This window comes from Arabidopsis thaliana (assembly GCF_000001735.4).
Source record: "Arabidopsis thaliana chromosome 1 sequence".
Classification (NCBI taxonomy): domain Eukaryota; kingdom Viridiplantae; phylum Streptophyta; class Magnoliopsida; order Brassicales; family Brassicaceae; genus Arabidopsis; species Arabidopsis thaliana.
The window spans coordinates 11,033,261-11,054,680 of NC_003070.9; the positions used below are offsets into that span (position 1 = coordinate 11,033,261).

The 21,420-nt window shown below is 34.4% G+C and overlaps 7 protein-coding genes, 1 non-coding gene and 2 pseudogenes across 15 annotated transcripts; 4 read left to right on the forward strand and 6 right to left on the reverse strand.

Moving 5' to 3' along the window:
* Positions 1–2,731: 2,731 nt before the first annotated feature.
* UFO (F-box family protein) lies at positions 2,732–4,248 on the forward strand (the record flags this gene model as incomplete). Its single annotated transcript, NM_102834.2, has 1 exon — positions 2,732–4,248. The coding sequence occupies exon 1, from the start codon at positions 2,920–2,922 to the stop codon at positions 4,246–4,248; it is 1,329 nt and encodes a 442-aa protein (NP_564368.1). The 5' UTR covers positions 2,732–2,919.
* Positions 4,249–4,291: 43 nt separating this feature from the next.
* On the reverse strand, positions 4,292–6,824 carry AT1G30960 (GTP-binding family protein). The gene is made up of 7 exons (NM_102835.5): positions 6,199–6,824; positions 5,913–6,002; positions 5,660–5,805; positions 5,168–5,326; positions 4,899–5,073; positions 4,666–4,805; positions 4,292–4,579 (listed from the first exon to the last, which is right to left on the reverse strand). Exons 1-7 carry the CDS (start codon positions 6,715–6,717, stop codon positions 4,495–4,497), a joined length of 1,314 nt encoding a protein of 437 aa, NP_174383.1. The 5' UTR covers positions 6,718–6,824; the 3' UTR covers positions 4,292–4,494.
* Positions 6,825–6,989: 165 nt separating this feature from the next.
* On the reverse strand, positions 6,990–10,513 carry SUF4 (zinc finger (C2H2 type) family protein). Of its 3 annotated transcripts, none has more exons than NM_102836.3 (7): positions 10,140–10,491; positions 9,588–9,688; positions 9,223–9,352; positions 8,347–8,756; positions 8,111–8,253; positions 7,944–7,997; positions 6,990–7,424 (listed from the first exon to the last, which is right to left on the reverse strand). In NM_102836.3, the coding sequence occupies exons 1-7, from the start codon at positions 10,331–10,333 to the stop codon at positions 7,353–7,355; spliced, it is 1,104 nt and encodes a 367-aa protein (NP_564369.1). In that variant the 5' UTR covers positions 10,334–10,491; the 3' UTR covers positions 6,990–7,352. The 3 variants fall into 3 exon arrangements, with proteins under 3 accessions (NP_564369.1, NP_001322001.1, NP_001077634.1); NM_001084165.1 differs by having other exon boundaries at positions 7,021–7,424; positions 10,136–10,469; NM_001332933.1 differs by having other exon boundaries at positions 7,015–7,997; positions 10,140–10,513.
* On the reverse strand, positions 7,316–7,461 carry AT1G06397. The gene has a single exon (NR_139076.1). It is a non-coding gene; the product is annotated as an other RNA (small nucleolar RNA).
* An 854-nt stretch (positions 10,514–11,367) lies between the features above and the next one.
* Positions 11,368–12,206, forward strand: AT1G30972 (Plant thionin family protein). 3 transcript variants are annotated; one of them, NM_001123921.2, is made up of 2 exons: positions 11,368–11,627; positions 12,040–12,202. In NM_001123921.2, the coding sequence occupies exons 1-2, from the start codon at positions 11,411–11,413 to the stop codon at positions 12,054–12,056; spliced, it is 234 nt and encodes a 77-aa protein (NP_001117393.1). In that variant the 5' UTR covers positions 11,368–11,410; the 3' UTR covers positions 12,057–12,202. The 3 variants fall into 3 exon arrangements, with proteins under 3 accessions (NP_001117393.1, NP_001322000.1, NP_001077635.1); NM_001332934.1 differs by having other exon boundaries at positions 11,368–11,609; NM_001084166.2 differs by having other exon boundaries at positions 11,368–12,206.
* A 1,502-nt stretch (positions 12,207–13,708) lies between these two features.
* Positions 13,709–14,556, forward strand: AT1G30974 (Plant thionin family protein). Of its 2 annotated transcripts, NM_001123922.1 has the most exons (2): positions 13,709–13,987; positions 14,399–14,556. In NM_001123922.1, the coding sequence occupies exons 1-2, from the start codon at positions 13,771–13,773 to the stop codon at positions 14,413–14,415; spliced, it is 234 nt and encodes a 77-aa protein (NP_001117394.1). In that variant the 5' UTR covers positions 13,709–13,770; the 3' UTR covers positions 14,416–14,556. The 2 variants fall into 2 exon arrangements, with proteins under 2 accessions (NP_001117394.1, NP_001077636.1); NM_001084167.2 differs by lacking the exon at positions 14,399–14,556 and having other exon boundaries at positions 13,709–14,065.
* Positions 14,557–14,995: 439 nt separating this feature from the next.
* Positions 14,996–15,292, reverse strand: AT1G30975 (annotated as a pseudogene; the record flags this gene model as incomplete). The annotated part of the gene is made up of 1 exon: positions 14,996–15,292.
* A 1,030-nt stretch (positions 15,293–16,322) lies between these two features.
* On the reverse strand, positions 16,323–17,469 carry AT1G30980 (annotated as a pseudogene; the record flags this gene model as incomplete). The annotated part of the gene is made up of 1 exon: positions 16,323–17,469.
* Positions 17,470–18,738: 1,269 nt separating this feature from the next.
* Positions 18,739–20,035, forward strand: AT1G30990 (Polyketide cyclase/dehydrase and lipid transport superfamily protein). Its single transcript, NM_102837.2, has 2 exons — positions 18,739–19,056; positions 19,532–20,035. The coding sequence occupies exons 1-2, from the start codon at positions 18,870–18,872 to the stop codon at positions 19,801–19,803; spliced, it is 459 nt and encodes a 152-aa protein (NP_174385.1). The 5' UTR covers positions 18,739–18,869; the 3' UTR covers positions 19,804–20,035.
* Positions 20,036–20,116: 81 nt separating this feature from the next.
* AT1G31000 (F-box/associated interaction domain protein) lies at positions 20,117–21,307 on the reverse strand (the record flags this gene model as incomplete). The annotated part of the gene is made up of 2 exons (NM_102838.2): positions 20,117–20,954; positions 21,048–21,307. 2 exons carry the CDS (start codon positions 21,305–21,307, stop codon positions 20,117–20,119), a joined length of 1,098 nt encoding a protein of 365 aa, NP_174386.2.
* Between the last annotated feature and the right edge of the window lie 113 nt (positions 21,308–21,420).

Consider the following 21,420-nt stretch of genomic DNA (forward strand, 5'->3'; position numbering starts at 1 on the left):
CGAACGTGTGTAAAGTTCTCATGTCATATACCAGTTCTGTTAAACTAATGAAATATGTTCAGAGGTTTAACCACTATAACTATTAGACCCGATTTCAATTAATCAAGAAATATCCAAACTTTTTAATATATGCATTATGCTTTACAAAATTGTTTGATCTTCTAATGATGTAAAGACATTTACAAAATATAATTATTTAATTGATTCTAACTAATTTGTCCGCGCATAACGCTGGCCGTAAACTAGTTCTTCTTACAAATTACAATATCAATTTCCACTTTGGGCCGGAAATTTATATCCATAACTCTACTACGTACCAATTAACACATGTGTGTAAATAAAACTACATAATGGCATGAATGGAGTTTCGAATCAGTTAATGTGGGCGACAAAATAAAATCAGATTATGTTTTATTATTAAGTTTAGAAAGAGATGCTTCATTAAAAGTTTATGCTTTAATGTTAAATCAGACTATTTATTATGGGTACGACTTGTAAGCGTAATTCAAAGTTAAACAAAACCTAGTTGGGAAATGGGAAGATAGATGATTTGATAAAAACAAGACACTGTTTGGTTTCAGAGACTTCCTTTAGCATCAAAACACAAACAAAAGCGAAGCCTCTTGAGTTACTGCAAATAGAGAATATTATTACCCTTTTGCGACTTGTCAGCTTCAGATATTCTCACTTGTATTATTATTTTCACGGTAAACAATGCCTTAAATAAGAAACCCTGATTGGACTTTTGATCTGACTCTACTCTTCACTCTTTCTTCTTCTTTATTTTCAGTCATGATGTCTCTCTAACCCTAATCTCAAAAAATCCAAACTCCTTTTATTTATTTCTAAACCTTGATTATAGCTAGCAATGATTAATATAAGAATTTTTTTTCTGGATAAAGAATTAATTAGAAATTGAGTTGTAAATGTTTTGTGATGTCTAAAATTCTTTTGTTTGCAAATTAGATGTAAATTGATATATTTGAGATTTGTATGAAAGCTAGTTTTATTTTCCCTAAACAAGAAGTTCATTATCTTGGACTTGGAGGTTTTAGAGTTTGAAAGAGTTTACAATTTATAAGAAAAAATAATCACTATATATATATATATAGTGTATATAATGAATTGTTTCACATTAAATTGCAACAACATCAAATAAGGGTAACATACTAACATATAGTTTGTTTGTTTACTCTTTAAAAAAAGGGGATAAACTAAGAGCTATTTCTGCTATAATTTAGGAACAAACTGGATCACATGACAAAAATGCATCATAATTCATATTAAATTTTGTGTATATCTATTTCTCATGTTTAGAAATAACATTCTTGTGTGTTATACATGTTATCAGTTTTTCTTCCTAGATGGAAGTTTTATTGTTGGAGTCTTTTAAAACCATACTCACTATGTTCCTCTTTATTTGATGTTTTGGATTTTAGATAGAAATTAATAAAAAATATGTTTTCTATTTTTATAAAATTATTTTTTTGTTAGTTTAGTAATTTTATTTTTCTTTTTTTATTATTAGTCACAAGCAAAAATAATAACAATATTTTTATAAAACATTAATTTTGGTCGAACAAGTAAAAATAACTCAAAACATCAAATAATTAGAAACTAAAAAAGTAGATATTGTCAAATTTTGTGTTGAGTTCGAATAAGATAATGTGGTCTCCTCCAACAAAATTATTTAGAATAAATGCACTTCTATGACATTAGAGAACCAACTAATTTATTTAGAATAAAACACACATATATATTAACATATAAAGTAATTCTAATTGGCTTGATATAATATATAAGTAAAAAAATGATCTTAATAATCTCTAGTTTTCTTGGGTTGATCTCCACGAGTACAATTTGACTGACCATTATAGAAGTTGAGAAGCGTGCATGTAATAAAAGTTGTATATTACAAATTAGAGAGGAAAAAGAAAGAAAGAAAAAAGATTTGAAGATGTGATCAAGTGTGAAAAGTATTGGAGTAGTCTCCAAATTAATAATTTCGATGCTGGGCATTGACAAGATAACTCTGAAGCTCTCAACTTTAAGACCATCACTTCCTCTGCCACCATTTTCACGTTTACCCAAACACACACATATACAAACAAAATTTTGTTAGTCAATAATTATCACCAAACTGGGGTTATAACAAGGCTTTTGGATACTTGTGCTTGTTGATGTTCTAGGTTCGTATGATAACAAAGTACATCCGTTATATATATTCGAAACACACTTTAATATTAAAAATATATATCCAATTTTCTTGTGAAATTTAGATTATTTGGAATTAAACCTATTTCTCTTGTCTTGGCCACTTGACCGGTTTAGTTTTTTAGACGTATTTTATTATTTCTGTTTAGAAAATAACAACATATATCAACTGATTTTTTACTTCCAATCTCTTTTTGTCAGCACACAAATAGAAAAACGTCTGTAAGCTAAGCTATCAACTAAAACATTAACATATATAATCTTTTACGTTGATAGAAAATAAACATAAATTTCTGAGTTATTTTTTTTTTGGTTGGTGTGTCACTACTTACTTACTACTATACCTTTTTAACAATAAAGAAACACTATTTCTTTTTCTATTCAATATAATATATGTTTTCTATTTGTATAAATCCATTACCTTTGTTTGTTTTATACCAAATGTTCTTTATATATAAGTATATGCCACCTTACTCTATTGAAGTCAAGAACATATCAAAAACCCATGCAAGAAGCTCACAGAGAAAGACCAAACACTTTTGTCTCTTTCTTCAAAACTTTTACATATGATCTTTGCCTCTTTTCCTACAATGGGTTTTGCATAACTTTCACCAAAACCCTCCTCAAAAGCCCTTCACATATTCCCAACACAAGAAAATAAACTCTAAATCCACTTTCACCAAATCTTTTCATTTTTCAGCTAAAATGGATTCAACTGTGTTCATCAATAACCCATCTTTAACCTTACCTTTCTCTTACACATTTACCAGTAGCAGCAACAGTAGCACAACAACGAGCACCACCACAGACTCAAGCTCCGGTCAATGGATGGACGGTCGGATTTGGAGCAAGCTACCACCTCCTCTTCTTGACCGCGTCATTGCTTTTCTTCCACCTCCGGCGTTTTTCCGGACACGTTGCGTCTGCAAGAGATTCTACAGTCTACTTTTCTCCAACACCTTCCTCGAGACATATCTACAACTACTTCCTCTCCGACACAACTGTTTCCTCTTCTTCAAACACAAAACCCTAAAGAGTTACATTTACAAGAGAGGAGGAACAAACGATGATGATTCCAATAAAGCTGAAGGCTTTTTGTTTGATCCTAATGAGATCCGATGGTACCGTCTCTCTTTTGCTTATATCCCTTCAGGGTTTTATCCTTCAGGATCATCAGGAGGGTTAGTGAGTTGGGTCTCCGAAGAAGCTGGTCTTAAAACCATTCTCTTGTGTAACCCTCTTGTCGGATCCGTGAGTCAGTTGCCACCAATATCAAGGCCAAGGCTTTTCCCTTCGATAGGTCTCTCGGTAACACCAACCTCTATTGATGTTACTGTCGCTGGAGATGATCTCATATCTCCTTACGCTGTGAAAAACCTCTCATCGGAGAGTTTCCATGTCGACGCCGGCGGATTCTTTTCCCTCTGGGCGATGACTTCTTCTTTGCCACGGCTTTGTAGCTTGGAATCTGGTAAGATGGTTTACGTGCAAGGCAAGTTTTACTGTATGAACTATAGCCCTTTTAGCGTTTTGTCCTATGAAGTTACTGGAAACCGGTGGATCAAGATTCAAGCTCCGATGAGGAGATTTCTCAGATCTCCAAGCTTGTTAGAGAGCAAAGGGAGGCTTATTCTTGTAGCAGCTGTTGAGAAAAGCAAGTTGAACGTTCCCAAAAGCCTACGACTTTGGAGTTTGCAACAAGATAACGCCACATGGGTCGAGATCGAACGGATGCCTCAGCCGCTCTACACACAGTTTGCAGCAGAAGAAGGTGGAAAAGGATTCGAGTGTGTCGGAAATCAAGAGTTTGTAATGATTGTGTTAAGAGGAACCTCGTTGCAGTTGCTGTTTGATATAGTGAGAAAAAGCTGGCTGTGGGTCCCACCGTGTCCTTACTCCGGCAGTGGTGGCGGTAGCTCAGGTGGCGGTTCAGACGGAGAGGTCTTGCAGGGTTTTGCTTATGACCCGGTGCTTACTACACCGGTGGTTAGTCTTCTTGATCAGTTAACACTTCCATTTCCTGGAGTCTGTTAGTTTTTAGACTTTAAGATAAAGAGACTACTTGTGGTTTCCACTTCTGACGTTAAGACTGCTTGTTGTTTTCTCAAAATTCTGTTTCTTTTATCTTATTACTGTCTGTATGTAGTAAGTTTATATTTCTAATGTCAAATGTCTAATCTTTGACAACATGTCAACAACATATACAGACAGATTTCTAATTGCGTACAATCCAATCCTAAATCCATCAAACTCAAAAACATAACCCTTGGGAGAATGGTTTCACTTGAGCTTAACCTGGAGAATGAGATGAACTTTGCGGTTCATTATTCTCCTGAGTTCTTCATTGGCCTCAATTCCTATCCTCCTGCAAAATTAGCATCAACATAAGATCATCCTTGAGTCATTGATTAGTCAAAAGAATGAATTATGAACGATCTTGTATGCTCTTACCCGATCTTGCAACCGCCCTTGCCTACAAGAATCTTGCGTTGGCTAAGTTTAGGAGTGATGAGATGCTGTTCAATTCTAAGAGACCCGTCACGCAGCTCTTTCCAGTCCACTAGACGGTGCTCCAGACCATATGGTATTTCCTACAATTTGTTTCAATCAATCCTGTAATTTGTCATCTTGGAATAGACGGAAACTGATACAAAATGTTATACTAGTAGAGGTTGTATTATTACCTGATGGACATGGTCTAGTAATCTCTCCCTAACAACTTCAAGAGAAATGTTCTTCAAGACTTCTTCACTCATCGTGAATGCATCTTCTTCCCATGGTTTTTTAACAGCCTGATCCATTAAGTATTGGGAAAGATCTTTCACTCCTGATCCCTTAAGTCCCGATATCATGAAGTATCTAGAAAACCAAACAGGGAAAAAGCACATTTCAATCAATTCGAAGACTTCCCCGGTAATTGTTTTTAAACTGAGTCTGGTATATATATATCCACCTTTCATATGCCGGAAGATCTTGGAACTCCTCAGCAACCTTTAATAGATCCTTTTTCTTCTCAACCAGATCAACTTTGTTCATACATAAAACGCGCTTTTGTTTCGGATTTTCTTCTTCTCCCATGTATTTGATCAAGCGTACCACTCTTGAATCGGGACTAGATAAATCAAAGAGAAAACAGAATTCACAAACTACAAAATAAGTCTAAGAGAACTCTATTTCTACTTGTAATTAATGAAAAACCACAGTCATGATGCCTTCTTCAAAAGAAAGAAATAGATGTGTCTTCCCATCGGTTTACGGTTCTCAAGCTTATGGATAATCTCGGAGAGATGAACAAGATATGAAAGATATCGAAACAGAGAAGCTAGAAATAATAATCCCACCCTAAGATACCCCACTTGATGATGATGCTCATAACCATACTACTCTCAGTTCCGAGATAACTTATGTAAAGCTAACAAAGTACAAAAACTAGTAAACGACTAACCTCATGAGATGCCTATGGACATCAAACATAACAATGAGGACATCAAACAGGTCAACAGAAGTCCAAGCATTTTGCACACGAGCCTTGATGTCTTTGTAACCATATCCGCTTTTCTTCAGCATCAGACCCGGAGTATCGAAGAAACACTGCAAGGTTCACAAATATCAAAAATTCAATCTACGAATGGCTGATCTCCACAACTAACCATAACGAGTAGTTTACATATGCAACAGATATATAAGAGAAAACTTACGACTTGTGTATCTCCTTTTGTCAATACTCCTAACACTTCATGTGTCGTCGTGTTAGTCTTCCGTGAAGCAGCAGCAACCTTTGTTCCAACCTACACTTGGACATAACGAAACACTAAGCATAACTCTCATCAAGATGCAATAAACAAAGATACACAATCACTTCAAAAATTGCAACTTTAGGACTAATCAAGAGTCATAGCAGCACTACATAAACATATACACAATGTCTCAATTGATTCTCAGAGACCAAATCACAGGAATGTGAAATTAAGGAAATGAGCCAACCATGAAATTAGTCAGCGAAGATTTTCCTGCATTAGGTGGACCGATGATGCCGACATTAAGCGACTTCTGATCTTCTTCTCTAACTTCACCTTCACCAAGTTCTTCATCTGGTGACTCTAACGCAGCCTCTAAGAGAGCCTTAGCGAGAATCCTTGACCTATCAACACTATCCTCATCATCTTCAGAACTCTCTTCTTCTGCAACTTTCACTTTACCTTTCTCTGTCAAGTTTCCAAAGAAGGCTTTGTTTACTCTTTCTCTGTACCCTTTATCCCAAGTTGCTTCCTTGGGCTTCTTCACGGAATCTACATTGGAATCGTCGATTGGGTATTGACTACTATCGAAAACAGAGTCGCTGCTTGATCCGTCTTCATTGATGGAAGTGGGTTCGTCTAGATTCGGCTGCGCTGAGTAAAATCGGCGGAGAAAGTTTTGTGCTTGATGGGGATTACGAGGTGTTGTCTTCGTCGTCGTTCGTGAGATGGAAATTAGTATACGTAGAGATCTAAAAGCTTTCATTTTTGTAACAATGGCGAAGTAGCGATCTCGGAGAAGTACAGATTTGAACGAAATGTAACAGAAGAGGCTTCCGAGGGTTTTAGAGGTTTTGATGTTTTGGGGAAGTGGTGACAAAGTAACTCAATATTACAGATAGGCCCCTCACTTTTTGACAAATCCAACGTAGTCCCTAACTTTGTATTCGATATAATTACTACTAGCAAAGTAGCAATACAACAAAAATTCATACTAATCGTATCAATTGGAGTTTGAATATACAGTTAATGGAAGGAATATTAGTCAATTTTGTTTTGGCAAAATATTGAACAACATGGTGCAAACATTTTGGGTGAATCTGTATAATATAATACTTTGATCAATTCAGAAGAAAAGGAGACAAAGTTCTTCCTCCAAGTCTCCAACGACCAAAAAAAAAAAGGACTAAACTTCTGAGAAAAAACATCTCTGAGATCCCTAAACAATGTAATGGTAAACTAACTCACCTGGCTAAAGAATACAACAGATGGAAAGTTAATAACTTAAAATCAGATCATAAATTCAGTATCTGAACAAAAGTGAGTGAAGACTTGTTGTTGTAACAAAGCCTTCATCCATATCGCCTTTTCTTTGACGCTGGTTTGGTTTGGTGCCAAATTCTAAAACGCCATCCGCCCAGCAAGCCTACTCTCTGAGATTCGTCTGTCTATCGCTGCATTTATCGAGTTCATCTGCAAACCAAAAGAAACAAACTTGGTGTTGAGTTAAGAAGTTGGATGCTTTATTTTGAAAGAGTTAAGTGCGTATTGTTTTGGTTCCCCAAGGCAGTGAGATTGTGCAAAGGTACCAAACTTTGCAGAGTTAAGAATATAAAAAGAGCTGACCTGGGTTTGAAACCAAACCTGTAGAGTATGATCTTGTGGAACCAATCACCACATTTTTAATACAATACAATAGACAGGAAATATAATGAAAAACAAACAGATACAAACGCTATGTTTCTCACTACCTACTATTGCAAGCTACAAATGATACCTTTCGAACATTGATTCAAAATGCTCAAGTTTCTTGCCTAAGTCCTTCTTATCATATTCTAAGGGAAGAAATTATAAACTGAATAATACGGTGGTACCTCTTAGCACAGAAACAATAGGATCTGGAACAGAAATGTATAAATAAAGCCTACCGAATGGGTTAGACTTGCAAAAGCAAACTCTTCTTAACTTTAAAAAGGGTAAATCAGAACTTACCTGGCTGGTTTCATCGTGCACTTTGTATTTTGGTAAGGACATTCTTCTTTCCTCCTGCAGATACAGACACATTGCGTCAGATTGGAAAACCAAATGGTTCATTACTCGAAACTTTTCCAATTGTAACCATTCCAACATGATGCATAAGAAATTAGGAATAAACTAACCATAGACATCGCTTCATCATCCCATACAAGATAGACCTCATTAGGCTGATTGCTAGGAGCTTTGTTTGCAATTACAGGAGGTGGACCAATTGAAGGACCGCTAGTGTTTGGGCCAGAGGCATAAGAATGAGCATTAGTCCCACCTACGGCAACAAAACATGAAAAAGATATTACAATTTGATACAAAACAGCTAAACCAAATGTAAGTCAATGATTCTACGAACTTGGGATTGAACCTGGAATAGAATTGTTAGGCGGATAAGCATCTGCTGATCCTAAAGCATCTGCATGAGATGGTTGCTGAGCCCCACCAACAGGCAGAGGAGCAGAAAATGGTGGAGCTTGAGAAGGAATGCTGTTATTCACAACAGGGAACAGAGGTTGAGGAACTGGCATTGCAGGTGATGATGTAGGAATTCCAGGAGGAGTTACTCCAGTGACTGGTGATGGTTGTATGGCAGGAGCTGAGGTTGGAGTTGGAGTCATCCCCATATTTTGAACAGGAAAAAGTGGTTGTGGTCGATACCCTAAATGGGCAGCTGGAGGTACAGAAAGAGCTGGATTTTGAGGATACCATTGTTGCGGACGAGGAGGTGGCATTTGCCATACAGGAGCAGGATGACGCATAGGAGGACCCGGATAATACCTGCTAACACGAAATATTTTATCATGGTCAATAGCCATACATATTACAATATCTAAGATCATGAACTATTTCAAAAAACTGTTTACTACAGGTGTTATTGTGGTCTTGAAGAGGAGCAAAAGAATGGTTCTAGGACAAAGTTCTATCCTGAAAAATCACGAGAACAAGCTAGGGAAACTAAGAACCTTATGGGTCATAGTTGGTTAAGTGCAACAATATCTTAGATAACGATCTATTTCAAAAAATGTTTACTACGGGTGTTATAGTGGTCTTATAGAAGAACAAAAGTAGAAAAGTTCTAGGACAGAGACAAACTAAAGAAACCAAGAACCTTTTGCATCAAGAGAACTAAAAGAAAAAAAGTTCCCCATCATTTAGCATGGATCGGATTTTTAAAAACAGAGACAACATCTAAGAATTCAACAAGTAACGGCCATAGAGAGAGTATAGTATAATTAGTACATACATTGGTCGTGCAGGTACAGCACCAGGTACTTGTTGAGGCGGATATACCATTCCATATGGTCTAGGAACTACACCACCAAGAGGGGCAGAAGGAATCTCAACTTTTGCAACTTTGGCTGGAGGCTCATCCTCTGCAGAAAACATGACTTCAGTTCAAAAGGTACCATATGAAACAAGCAAACATAACAATAATATATAATAACTTTGATAAGGCAAAAAGCCGCATGCAAAATCAAAACGAATTCATGACCACTAGATGCAATAGATCTACAACACTTGATGAAGAGACATACAAATTTATCGCCTTACTTCTCTAAATCAATTGCTCATAATCTAAACAGTACTCTCACTATCTCAAATGCATACCTTCTTCTCCATAATGAGCAGTCAAGACATGGGGTGGAATTCCTTGCATTCCATATATTTCAATATCAGTTGAATCTCGACCGTCTTTAGCATTAGGAACTCTGGTGTGAAAATTGTAGATAATTTCAAAGTTAGTAGTGTCATGGAATCAAATTCCAAATTCAACAGGCAAACACATTGAACAGTACCACAAATTCCAAGAAAAACCTATCAAGCAAAAGCAAAAGCAAAAGACTGTTTCTTTACAAAAATTGCAATCAGAAATTAGGGTTTATGACCAGACATATACAAATTAACCAAACCCATTCAAGAGATAATCCAAAAAAACGATTCAAATTCCAGCAAACATACACAATCAACCGATTCAAACCACAACACAACAGTCACAATTAGCGCAATCTAACAGAAATCAAACGACAATCACACACAACAAGAGCAAAAAAAAAATCAGAACTTGAACAAAGATCATAGAGGCAACAACCCTAATATTCCAAATCAACCTAACACAACAAAAAGAGCCATAGGGAAAGGGTAAAAAGAAAAGGCACATACTTTGTAACATTCTCTTTATGAACCTGAAGAACATGAATCACCATGCCACTAGCTGTAGAAAGCTTCTTATGACAGACATGACACTTAAAGTGCTTAGCTTTCTGATGCTGCACAAGAATCTTCTCATCATCAAACTCTCTATCGCAGTAATAACACCACACCTTCTCTGTAGCTCTCTTCTTCTTCTTACCCATCACTAAATCTTTCTCCTATTTGTTGATTTCAAGATTTGATCTCAAAATTGAAATCTCCAATCTCTCAAAAGTCTCGTTCTTTGTCTCCTTCCTCCGCTCGCTAGGGTTTCTAATTGGTACAAAGCGTTTTCTCGATTTCTTCTACGATCTTCAGATTCTCTGTTTTTTATTTATTTTTACTTTATCTAATGGTTACTATCTTGTATTTATAAGAAAAGGTACTTTCTTGTGTAATATTTCGTAAAGAACCCATAACTCTTGTTTAATTATATATTTTTCCAAAATGCTTAGTAAGTTATATAATGATACTATTAGTATTGGTTATGTTATCCGTTAGGATGGTCAAGTGGTCTAAGAGCAACCTCATTAGACAACTTTTTATAGATGTTTTTAGTATAAATAAATAATAAAATTAAAGACATTTCACTTTTGTTGTGTTTAAAGTGTCTCTACAGAAACACAAATCTCAAACTAAAAACATTCATAATTTTTTTATTATTATTATTTATAGTTTTATATTTAAAGACATCTACATATAAGTGACCAATGTGGATGCTCTAAGGCCTTAGACTCAAGTTTTGGTCCTCGTAAGAGGGTGTGGGTTCAAACCCCACTTCTGACATAATTTTTTATTCTTTCAAGAGTTAATTTTCTTTGTCCAATGAAATCTCAAATTAACTTAATCTCAAATTAACTTAAAATAAACTGTGAGAAAACAGAAGAAGATTAACCAACAAAGTAAGTAATCTCTCTTACAAAGAAACTTTGACCAGAAAAAAGGAATCCATGTAACAGATAAGAAGAAGAGACTATAAGAGCTAAGAATTACATAACTATTAGAAAAGATTATAAATAGAGAAAAAAACAGAAGAAGATTAACCAAAAAAGTAACTAGTCTCTATTACAAAGAAACTTTGACCAGGAAAAAAAAAGAAGAGCAATTCCTATAACAAATAAGAAGAAGAGACGATAAGAGCTAAGAATTAGATAACTATTAGAAAAGATTATAAATAGAGGATAGCTATTCATTATTTCTTAAGTACATGAAACACTTGCAACAACAAAAAAGTTAAAGATATGGGTGCTAAATGGAATTCAATGATTATAATGGTGTTTGTGGTGACAATGGTTATAGCAATGGAAAATGTCAATGGAGAGACGAAAGCTCAATGCCATGAAGATTGCATTCTAGGTTGTGCCACCACAGGAAGAATTCCGATCACGTGCCTTCAGAATTGTTACCGTCGATGTCCCGGCAAACCTCGTCGTACATTAGGTAACCATTTTTCAGAAGGTAAAAACAAACAAACAATCTAACAATTTTGGAAATATGTCAAAGAAAATCTATTTTAATGATTATTGAGATTTTTACTAACTATATAAAATATATTCCCCTTTGTATAAATAAATTTGAAGTAAGTTTGACTAGTGTAATAATAATAATAGATTAACAATGGAATGTTCAAATGATTGAACGGTATGCTAATGTTTCGAAAATGTGGTGAAAAATAAAATAGCAACATAACGTTTTGAAATAGTAAAATTTTGAGATATATTTCGGTAATAAAGTGTTTTAAATCTTAGAAACATCATTGTCACTGTTTAGGTATACATATAGTCCTGAAAATATTATTTTTTAAATTAAACTCAAGAGATTATTTGGAAAAACTAAAGGTTAAAATAATCGATGGTTCTAATTTGTATAGTGGAAGCGCAGAAATAGAAGAGACGATGAGTCATGAATCAGTGTTGGACTCTTGGGACTTTTAAACTAGCTCTTCTTCTACTTTTGTATCCTCCTTATGTAATATGATCATTGTAAATTTGTAACGCTATTAAATAAAATAAAATAAAATTTGTCCCATGTTATAAATTTCTCTTGACTGTAAACACGTCTCTGTTTAACAGTTTAAGACTCCTCTTAGATTCGAATCTCATATTTCATAATTTTGGAAGTGACATGTAGCGGCTTATTGATTTTCTTGATTCATATTTTTTATTTTAGTTATTTCAAAGTGTGATACCTTGTGGATAAAGCAAAATCCATATGACCATATTTACATGAGACAAAAGTGAAACCATCTATGTTCAGCTTCAAGAGAAAAACACTTTGTTTCAATTTATACATTTAAAATAAAACTGCCACTACTACGTTTCTCCTATTGAAGCAAAATTGGCTCTCACTTGTTTTGCCGTTTCTCTGTGCTTAAATCCGAAGCTTTTACATTTTTCTACAACTTGTGCAATGTTTGTTTAATTGTACATTTTAGCTAATGGTTACTCTCTTGTGTTTATAAGAAAAGGTACTTTCTTGTGTAATATTTCGTAAAGAACCCAAAACTCTTGCTTAATTGTATATTTTTCCAAAATGTTTAGTAAGTTACATAATCATATTATTCCACTTCTGGTCCTCGTTAGGATGGCCGAGTAGTCTAAGACTATCTACAATGATTACCTATTTATAACACCCACTTTTTCACTTTTAACACTCCACATTATTTTCTCTCTCTTCCACATCATTATTCAACACCTACATAATTTTTAATCTTACAATAGTTTTGTTTAATAAAATTACAACACCTTACCCCACCATTTTTATTTCATATTTTAACCTATACATTATTTTTGGGTCTAAAAATGGTTTTTTCTGTATTTAAATCAAATGAAAATAGTCTCTGTTTATAGAGAATGAAAATTTATAAAATTTTATATAAATTATATATATATAAATATATATAAATATTATGAAATAATTGAAGTTATATAATTAAGATGAAACAAAAATATTAGAAATCAAAGCAACCAATCAAAATATAACACTTGTCACACTTATCTTCTCCCTTCTACTTTCACGGATGTTAAAATTTATCAACACTAAATTTGCCACATCAGCTACTTTTCAATTACAAAATACCATTATAGTGGAATTTGTTTTTTCACCAGTTGTAAAATGGTTTACAACAAACCATTGTAACTAGTCTAAGGCGCTAGAGTCAAGTTCTGGTCCTCGTAAGAGGGCGTGGGTTCAAACCCCACTTCTGACATAATTAACTTAAAATAGACATACTGTGTGAAAAAACAGAAGAAGATTAACCAACAAAATAACTAATCTCTATTACAAAGAAACTTTGACCAGAAAAAGGAATCCCTATAACACATAAGAAGAAAGACGATAAGAGTTAGGAATTACTTAATTATTAGAAAATATTATAAATAGAGAAAAAAACAGAAGAAGAGTAACCAAAAAAAGTAACTAGTCTCTATTACAAAGAAACTTTGACCAGAAAAAAAAGAAGAGCAATTCCTATAACAAATAAGAAGAAGAGACGATAAGAGCTAAGAATTAGATAACTATTAGAAAAGATTATAAATAGAGGATAGCTATTCATTATTTCTTAAGTACATGAAACACTTGCAACAACAAAAAAGTTAAAGATATGGGTGCTAAATGGAATTCAATGATCATAATGGTGTTTGTGGTGACAATGGTAATAGCAATGGAAAATGTCAATGGAGAGACGAGAGCTCAATGCCATGAAGATTGCATTACAGATTGTGCCACCACAGGAATAATTCCGATCAAGTGCCTTCAGAATTGTTACCGTCGATGTCCCGGCAAACCTCGTCGTACATTAGGTCACCATTTTTCAGAAGGTAAAAAAAAAATAAAAATCTAACAATTTTGGAAATATGTCAAAGAAAATCTATTTTAATGATTATTGAGAATTTTACTAACTATATAAAATATATTCCCCTTTGTATCAATAAATTTGAAGTAAGTTTGACTAGTGTAATAATAATAATAGATTAACAATGGAGTGTTCAAATGATTAAACGGTATGCTAATGTTCGAAAATGTGGTGAAAAATAAAATAGCAACATAACGTTTTGAAAGAGTGAAATTTTGAGATATATTTCGGTAATAAAGTGTTTTAAATCTTAGAAACATCATTGTCACTGTTTAGGTATACATATAGTCTTGAAAATATTATTTTTCAAATTAAACTCAAGAGATTATTTGGAAAAACTAAAGGTTAAAATAATCGATGGTTCTGATTTGTATAGTGGAAGCGCAGACATAGAAGAGACGATGAAGTCATGAATCAGTGTTGGACTCTTGGGAGTTTTAAACTAGCTCTTCTTCTACTTCTGTATCCTCCTTATGTAATATGATCATTGTAAGTTTGTAACGCTATTAAATAAAATAAAATAAAATTTGTCCCATGTTATAAATTTCTCTTGACTGTAAACACGTCTCTGTTTAACAGTTTAAGACTCCTCTTAGATTCGAATCTCATATTTTATAATTTTGGAAGTGACATGTAGCGGCTTATTGATTTTCTTGATTCATATTTTTGACTTTAGTTATTTCAAAGTGTGATACCTTGTGGATAAAGCAAAATCCATATATATGACCATATTTACATGAGACAAAAGTGAACCAGCTATGTTTCAGCTTCAAGAGAAAAACACTTTGTTTCAATTTATACATTTAAGATAAAACTGCCACTACTACGTTTCTCCTATTGAAGCAAAATTGGCTCTCACTTGTTTTGCCGTTTCTATGTGCTTAAATCCGAAGCTTTTACATTTTTCTACAACTTGTGCAATGTTTGTTTTGATTAAAGGTTAAACACATGAACTATAGATGGTTTGATTTCAACCACTCGATGCAAACCAGATTTGGAGGCTCTTGTCATAGCGTAGATCATCAGTTGCTCTGATTGAGGAAAGATGGCTTGCTTATCAATCAATTTTATTAGAAGAGCGGCTGGTTCGGCCTCTCTCTCTCCATGCCTTCTGCCATTTCGTTCGCACCAGATTGTGTATAATGTAGCTTGGAAAACATAACGAGCAATAAAGCTCTCGATCGACTTGATCATGCCATTGACTGGAGACGGAGATAATTAGTGCAATAGTGCTTGCCAGTTCGTTGAGTATCTTGTTTTGTAGATGTTGCTGCATCTAAAGGGAGACATCCTAAGTTTAATTCGACACCTCTATATTAAACTTATGATGTCGCAAGAAGGACTTAGTTAGTTTAACATTAAACCAAAAAAAAAAAAGAAGGACTTAGTTTAACTATTTCACACTATAATTTTTAAAGAAATTTTCACAGAAGTGGCTAAAAAAAAAATTGCTCTCCTGATTTGGCAAAGTGAGATGTGGTTTTCACCATTTGTCTTTTAAATGGTTTTTAGACCAAAATACCCTTAATGGGATCAACCAAACCCCACAGCAGTTGGTTTCGGTTTAGTTTCTATGGTTTAGTTTTAAGAAAAAAAGAAAAAAAAAATGAAACGAAGAAACCAAAGAAGAAGAAAAAGAGGAAGAGAAAGAGATGGAGAGATTTGAAAGAGAAGTAGAAAGAAGTTCAAACTTCATTATTCACTTCTTCATATTTCGACATCTCTCCATTGAACTCCAAAATTGAGGAAGAAATTTCTTGTTTTCAGAGATGAACAAAATGCAAAAACAAATCACAGATTCAAACAATTTAGCTTTTTAAACTAAAGATACTCTAGGTTTACAAGATTTATATATAAATAGTAATTAAAACGTATAAAAATGAGATTTTGAGAAAACAGCTAAAGATGGCCGCAAAATTAGGTTTGCAGAAAAGGATACACAGGTTGAAGATGACTGAAAAATTACAATTATACCCTTCATTAAATTTCTTCTGTGTACGTATATTCAATTTACAGTGTACGTACACAAAGTTATTTAGTCGAACGTATATGGTACGATTTCTAATAAGTCAAGCTATTTTATTACGTATTCTTATATCTCAATAATCTCCATACATACATAATAGTTAAATAGATATAGATGGTGAAATAATATTTGTTCCTCATATTGAAAATTATGTACGTATATGTGTAATGTACGTATATTTTTGTTGGTAAATTAATGTATGTACATGTGTAATAATATACGTACATCTTTGTTTGTAAATTAAATTATTAAGAAAATTTTATTGATACAATATTAAACCAATATTGGCAGTGGGCGAGATATATTCTAAGACGTTCATACGATGTGATTTTGAAATATTCTTAATTCTTGACGACTTGAGCAGTCAAATGTCATGGACAAGTATCATCAACGCATACCATCACCAATCTTGTAGGATATGACCTAGGTTGCTTGTAGCAAAAAGATTGTTTGATTGCGAGATAAGACATTGTTTGTTGTATGACTTTTCTGTTCTTAAAAACACTCTCCAATTTATAGTGTACGTACATTGGTACAAACCATGTTGACACATAGTTCTTGGAGTCACAGCTGGTGTACGGTCACCCGGGTGAGAAATGTTATCTCCGCCAGGTACACGCTGACTTGTGTACGTACACTCTGCCAACAGAAGACTGAATTCCCTTGGATGTTGAACAGTCAGCTGTGTGAGAATGATGTTCTCCTCAACATTCCCTATTCCATATTCTTCTACAATTTCATCGTTCCACTTGTTGTAATCATAATCTTCGCCACTACTTTCACTACCATCAATAGTAGGATCGATGGTACTTCCCTCATAGATCCATCGTCACCCTGATAATCATCATACCCATCACCATCTTCGTTGTCCCCCCCCCCATCTTCATCCTCATCTGTTTTATCGTCTTCAATGTCGTCTTCCTAATCTACGGCCTCATTATTTTCATCAACATTTAAAACACTATCACACACACGGTCACTTTCAGCATCGTCACCATGAGTCCTAGAGACATTATTCCTGAGTGTCTTGACAGTTGTAATGATAGAGACAAACAAGTTGAGAGAAGGATACCCACCACGAATAAAAAAAATTGTATCCCACCCTCACTTGACTGTCAATGTAGACAGGAGGGCGTTTAGTATCTATCATCACTAACATCTCTCTCGGTATCCAGTAACTAATTATGGGATTGATCTCTATGGACTTCAAACATCTCTCTCGGTATCCAGTAACTAATTATGGGATTGATCTCTATGGACTTCAAACTGAAAGTCTCGCTTACTGTACATACAAATTCCGTGTACGTCATGTTTTCCTTAACACGTACACAGCGACCAAACATGTCTTCCTCTGGTTCAAATTTCCATTTTTCTTCTTTGCATTTCCACTCACCGACCATAGTAAATACGAGATTATCCATTACCCAACTGCATCATAAATTCAGGAGAAACCCAATAAATGCAACTGAAAACATGATTATATCGACAAAAACAAATAGAATTTCGTTATACGCACTTATAAACATAAATATCTACACATTTACCATTTTCAACTAACAAAATTAGAAATAAAAAAATTCTGGATATTTTTATAAAAAACAAAATTGATTTCGAACACAATGAAGATCATAGTGTATTATAACAAAAAAAATCTTTAAAACTTCATTACTTACACGATAATGCTTGTCTTGGCCCCAAACTTCGTAAATAAACAAGATCAACACATCTTCAACATCAATGTACGTTAGCAATTAATGTTTGTTTCTGGGTTCATCTTTAACTCAACAATTATTATCAATAATTTTATAATATTATAACATATAATGATGATTTTGCATTAATTGTGACAAGAATCACGTCTAAACTTTTTGGGCCATTAAATGTTGACGTCATTTAGTTTTTAAAGGAAAAAATCTCCCTTCTAACTGTACAGCCGCACTCCTCAAAGTGAAACAAAAATATCTCCAACTAAACCGGAACAGTGTACCTAACTAAACCTGACTAACTAAACCGTACATTCAATAGTTTCTCAACTGTAGCAGCAAAGGTAAAATGGTCAAATTTTAGCTGAAAAGACAAAACGTAAAAACCACATTTGATTTTGCCAACCCCTGAAAATAAAACATGGTCAAAGGGTGTGACATGCAAATTACCCTAATTTTTAATGCAGACTTTATCATTTACACAGTTGACTTGTATATATTTTTGGAAATTTTGTGAGAGTCAGAAAATGACCAGCAGTTCTTTTTCTTTCTTTATAATTGCTGGTCGGGTTTCTTTAAATAAATTTTAAAAAAAAAAAGACTTTCTTTACCAAAGAAAGTAAGCGCATGAAATATAAGCAAATTATTTTTTCTGAACAACTTGAGATCCACAGCGCAATTCGACACATGCTCTAAAATTATCGCATTAATATGGTTTGTATTTTATAAGAAAGCTTCTTAAAAATATATTCTTAGAATAGTGTTATTTAATGGTAATTCAATTTGGTCATAAAGAAACTAATAAATCTTAAAATGTTTTGGAAATAGAAAGTCTTCGTCATATAGCAAACCCTTTAACAAAAATGTACTCATATAATAGTAGTCAATCGAAACAGACGATAACGTGTATACAAATACGTGACCATAATTGTTTAGATATATTGAAACTGTCAGACAATTTTGAAAAGTCGTATTAACAATTACGTTGTTAATGTAGTTTGGTGTTGATCTTGCGTATATAAAGGAAAGCTTGACGAAAGTAATTGCATCAGAGAAAAAGAATTAAAACACCCGAGACATCACAACAAAGAAGTAGTCGAAACCTAATTAATCCATCAATGGCGATGTCGGGAACATACATGACGGACGTGCCTCTGAATGGATCGGCCGAGAAACACTACAAGTTGTGGAGTAGCGAGACCCATCGCATCCCTGACACTATCGGCCACCTCATCCAAGGTGTCATCCTCCACGAGGGCGATTGGGACTCTCACGGCTCCATCAAGACATGGAAGTACAATCTTGGTTCGTATTTCTACTCATTATCTCATATATGTATAACTATTCCATTTATTCCTAAAACATTATTTTCTAAACCTTTTTGTTCTACAAAAACTGATTTTCTAAATGTCTTTAATTAATTCTATGTTAATAATTTGTAAACATAAAAAAATTCTCATTGAAAATATTTTAATTTATGAATGGTTATTGGTCCATAATTATATAATATTTTTTATTGAGAGTAAATAATGTATTTAAAATAAGTAAACACTAATCAGTGTTTCTTTTTCTTTTTGTGTAAAAAGTCCTAAATAATATCAATCGGTTAGGAAGAGAGTACATGTGCTGCATTCATGAGTATCCACATATCAATCACTAGTCAGTGCGCTGCATTCATGGTATCCACATTACAAATGATTTGTTTTAATATGGAAAAAGTAGGGTTTATTTAGTATAGTAAGAAATGAATGTGTTTGGTCATCATTCATTATATATGAAGATGGGAAGGAGGAAGAGTTTAAGGAGAGAACAGAGATAGACGAAGAGAAGATGGCGGTGACGATGACTGCGCTCGATGGTCAAGTCATGGAGGAGCTTAAGGTGTATATCCCAAATCTACAATTCATCCCCGAGTCCCAAAATGCTTGTGTCTGCAAAGTTAGTGTGAAGTGGGAGAAACGCACCGAAGACTCAGAACCCGCCAAGTTTTATAAGTTTCTCGAGAAGATGATTGCTGATTCGGATGACCACATTCTCCATAACCAGGAATGATGGATCGATATGCTTAATCATCATCACATTCTCCGTTTATTATATACGTTTATTGTTTGTTTGTAATTTGTGTTCATCTCGTACCTGATATTACTACTTCTTAATTTATATATATAACAATAACATCCTGGTGTTGTATGTCCAACGTTTATTTCTATACGTATCGTTTATTTTTATTCTATTTTTTTGGAAGGTATGGCAAAGAGATTTTCAATTGCTCTCAGCATAGCTGTCACTTGTTTTGCTATTTGGAGGAGACATTTAATCTATTGTCTAAAAGACTTAGGGACAACATATGGTAATGATAATCTCCTTACAAAAGCATAGCACTCTCTACATAATCGAAAAAAGGTACCATTACAGAAATCTGAGGGAAAAGAGTTCCTAAATCAAACGCAACAGTTCTAAACCTAAGCCTATTTGTCTTGAGATCATAATAGACAACATGAGTCATACCGAATCTTACATCGCAATCGTAAGGTGCGAATATAATCTCACCCGTGTGAATATTGCCTGTAATGAGAAATGCATCGTCGTCGTCTTGTCCAAATAAATGCATAGAATGACAAATAGAGAAACGTATCTTCGACCATTTCTCAGCATCTTCCATAACCCACAATTCAAATGTATGAAGTGAAGTTTCAAAGGCTAAAGCTACTTTCCCATGGTATTTTATCAAAGATGGAGAATGCCCCGGGCGGTAACATTGTATGCTACTCTCGTTTAATCTTGAAACGAGATCCAACTTTTCGGTCCTCACATCGAATCTCATTAAGCACCATTCCAACATATCCCCGCCCGTAAAAGCGCCATAATACAAAACCCCATCCATGCACACACTGTTAGTTTTGGGACGGTGATGAATGTTACATTCAATCATCCTCCACGATTGTTCAACTTTTTGTACTCCTCCTAATGTGAACACTTGATGTTCAGAAGACGGAACATTCAAGTAATCATTCATTCTTTCCGACATGCACAGTACTTTATATTGGCCATAGACTGGATCGTATCCGAAAAAGCTTTGGATGATCTTGCTTCTTGATTTCACTTTGGGTAAGTAAATGGACTTACCTGTTCTAGGGTTAGTTATAAGTTGTTGCTGACCATATCCAAAGCATATCAAGCCACTCACGTAATGAATATCGCAGCTACGCCGATTCGGGATTTGGCAGTTGGTGCGAGAGAGAGAAGAAAGAACTCATTTCCCCGCTGAGAAAGTTGATGAAGACAAGTAGAAGAACCATTTGTGGTGTCCTTTATCTTTATCTAAGCTATTGAGAGCATAGAGCAGATGTGGCTGAATTGACGAGAACAAGAACGGGAACGATCTGATGAAATATGGACTTCGGATGATTTCTGACCATAACTTGGACACAAGGAGAAACCTCGATACATCTTTCAAAGGCAATCTCTTCACGATCTCGATCACTATGTCTATACGAACCGAATCCGAATCGTTCCTGATCTCTGTCTTTTTAGTGCGACGTCTCGTCATTCTCATGACGTTTCTTGTTTCTCAAAGCATAAACCCTAACTTTTTCCCCACGGTCTCCTCTCTTATTAATGTATAGGAGACATGGACGATTTGGACTAAGAAGGCCCAAAGAGACAGGA

Coding starts and splice junctions, on each gene's coding strand:
- SUF4 (NM_001332933.1), bottom strand. CDS start 10,333: ATGGGTAAGAAGAAGAAGAGAGCTACAGAGAAGGTGTGGTGTTATTAC. Junction 9,353..9,587: donor TGCTCATTATGGAGAAGAAG/GTATGCATTTGA, acceptor TGTTTTCTGCAG/AGGATGAGCCTCCAGCCAAA. Junction 8,254..8,346: donor GCCTAACAATTCTATTCCAG/GTTCAATCCCAA, acceptor TTGTTGCCGTAG/GTGGGACTAATGCTCATTCT.
- AT1G30974 (NM_001084167.2), top strand. CDS start 13,771: ATGGGTGCTAAATGGAATTCAATGATCATAATGGTGTTTGTGGTGACA.
- AT1G30960 (NM_102835.5), bottom strand. CDS start 6,717: ATGAAAGCTTTTAGATCTCTACGTATACTAATTTCCATCTCACGAACG. Junction 5,327..5,659: donor GTCCATAGGCATCTCATGAG/GTTAGTCGTTTA, acceptor TGATTTATCTAG/TCCCGATTCAAGAGTGGTAC. Junction 4,806..4,898: donor TACTAGACCATGTCCATCAG/GTAATAATACAA, acceptor AACAAATTGTAG/GAAATACCATATGGTCTGGA.
- AT1G30990 (NM_102837.2), top strand. CDS start 18,870: ATGGCGATGTCGGGAACATACATGACGGACGTGCCTCTGAATGGATCG. Junction 19,057..19,531: donor GACATGGAAGTACAATCTTG/GTTCGTATTTCT, acceptor TTATATATGAAG/ATGGGAAGGAGGAAGAGTTT.
- AT1G30972 (NM_001084166.2), top strand. CDS start 11,411: ATGGGTGCTAAATGGAATTCAATGATTATAATGGTGTTTGTGGTGACA.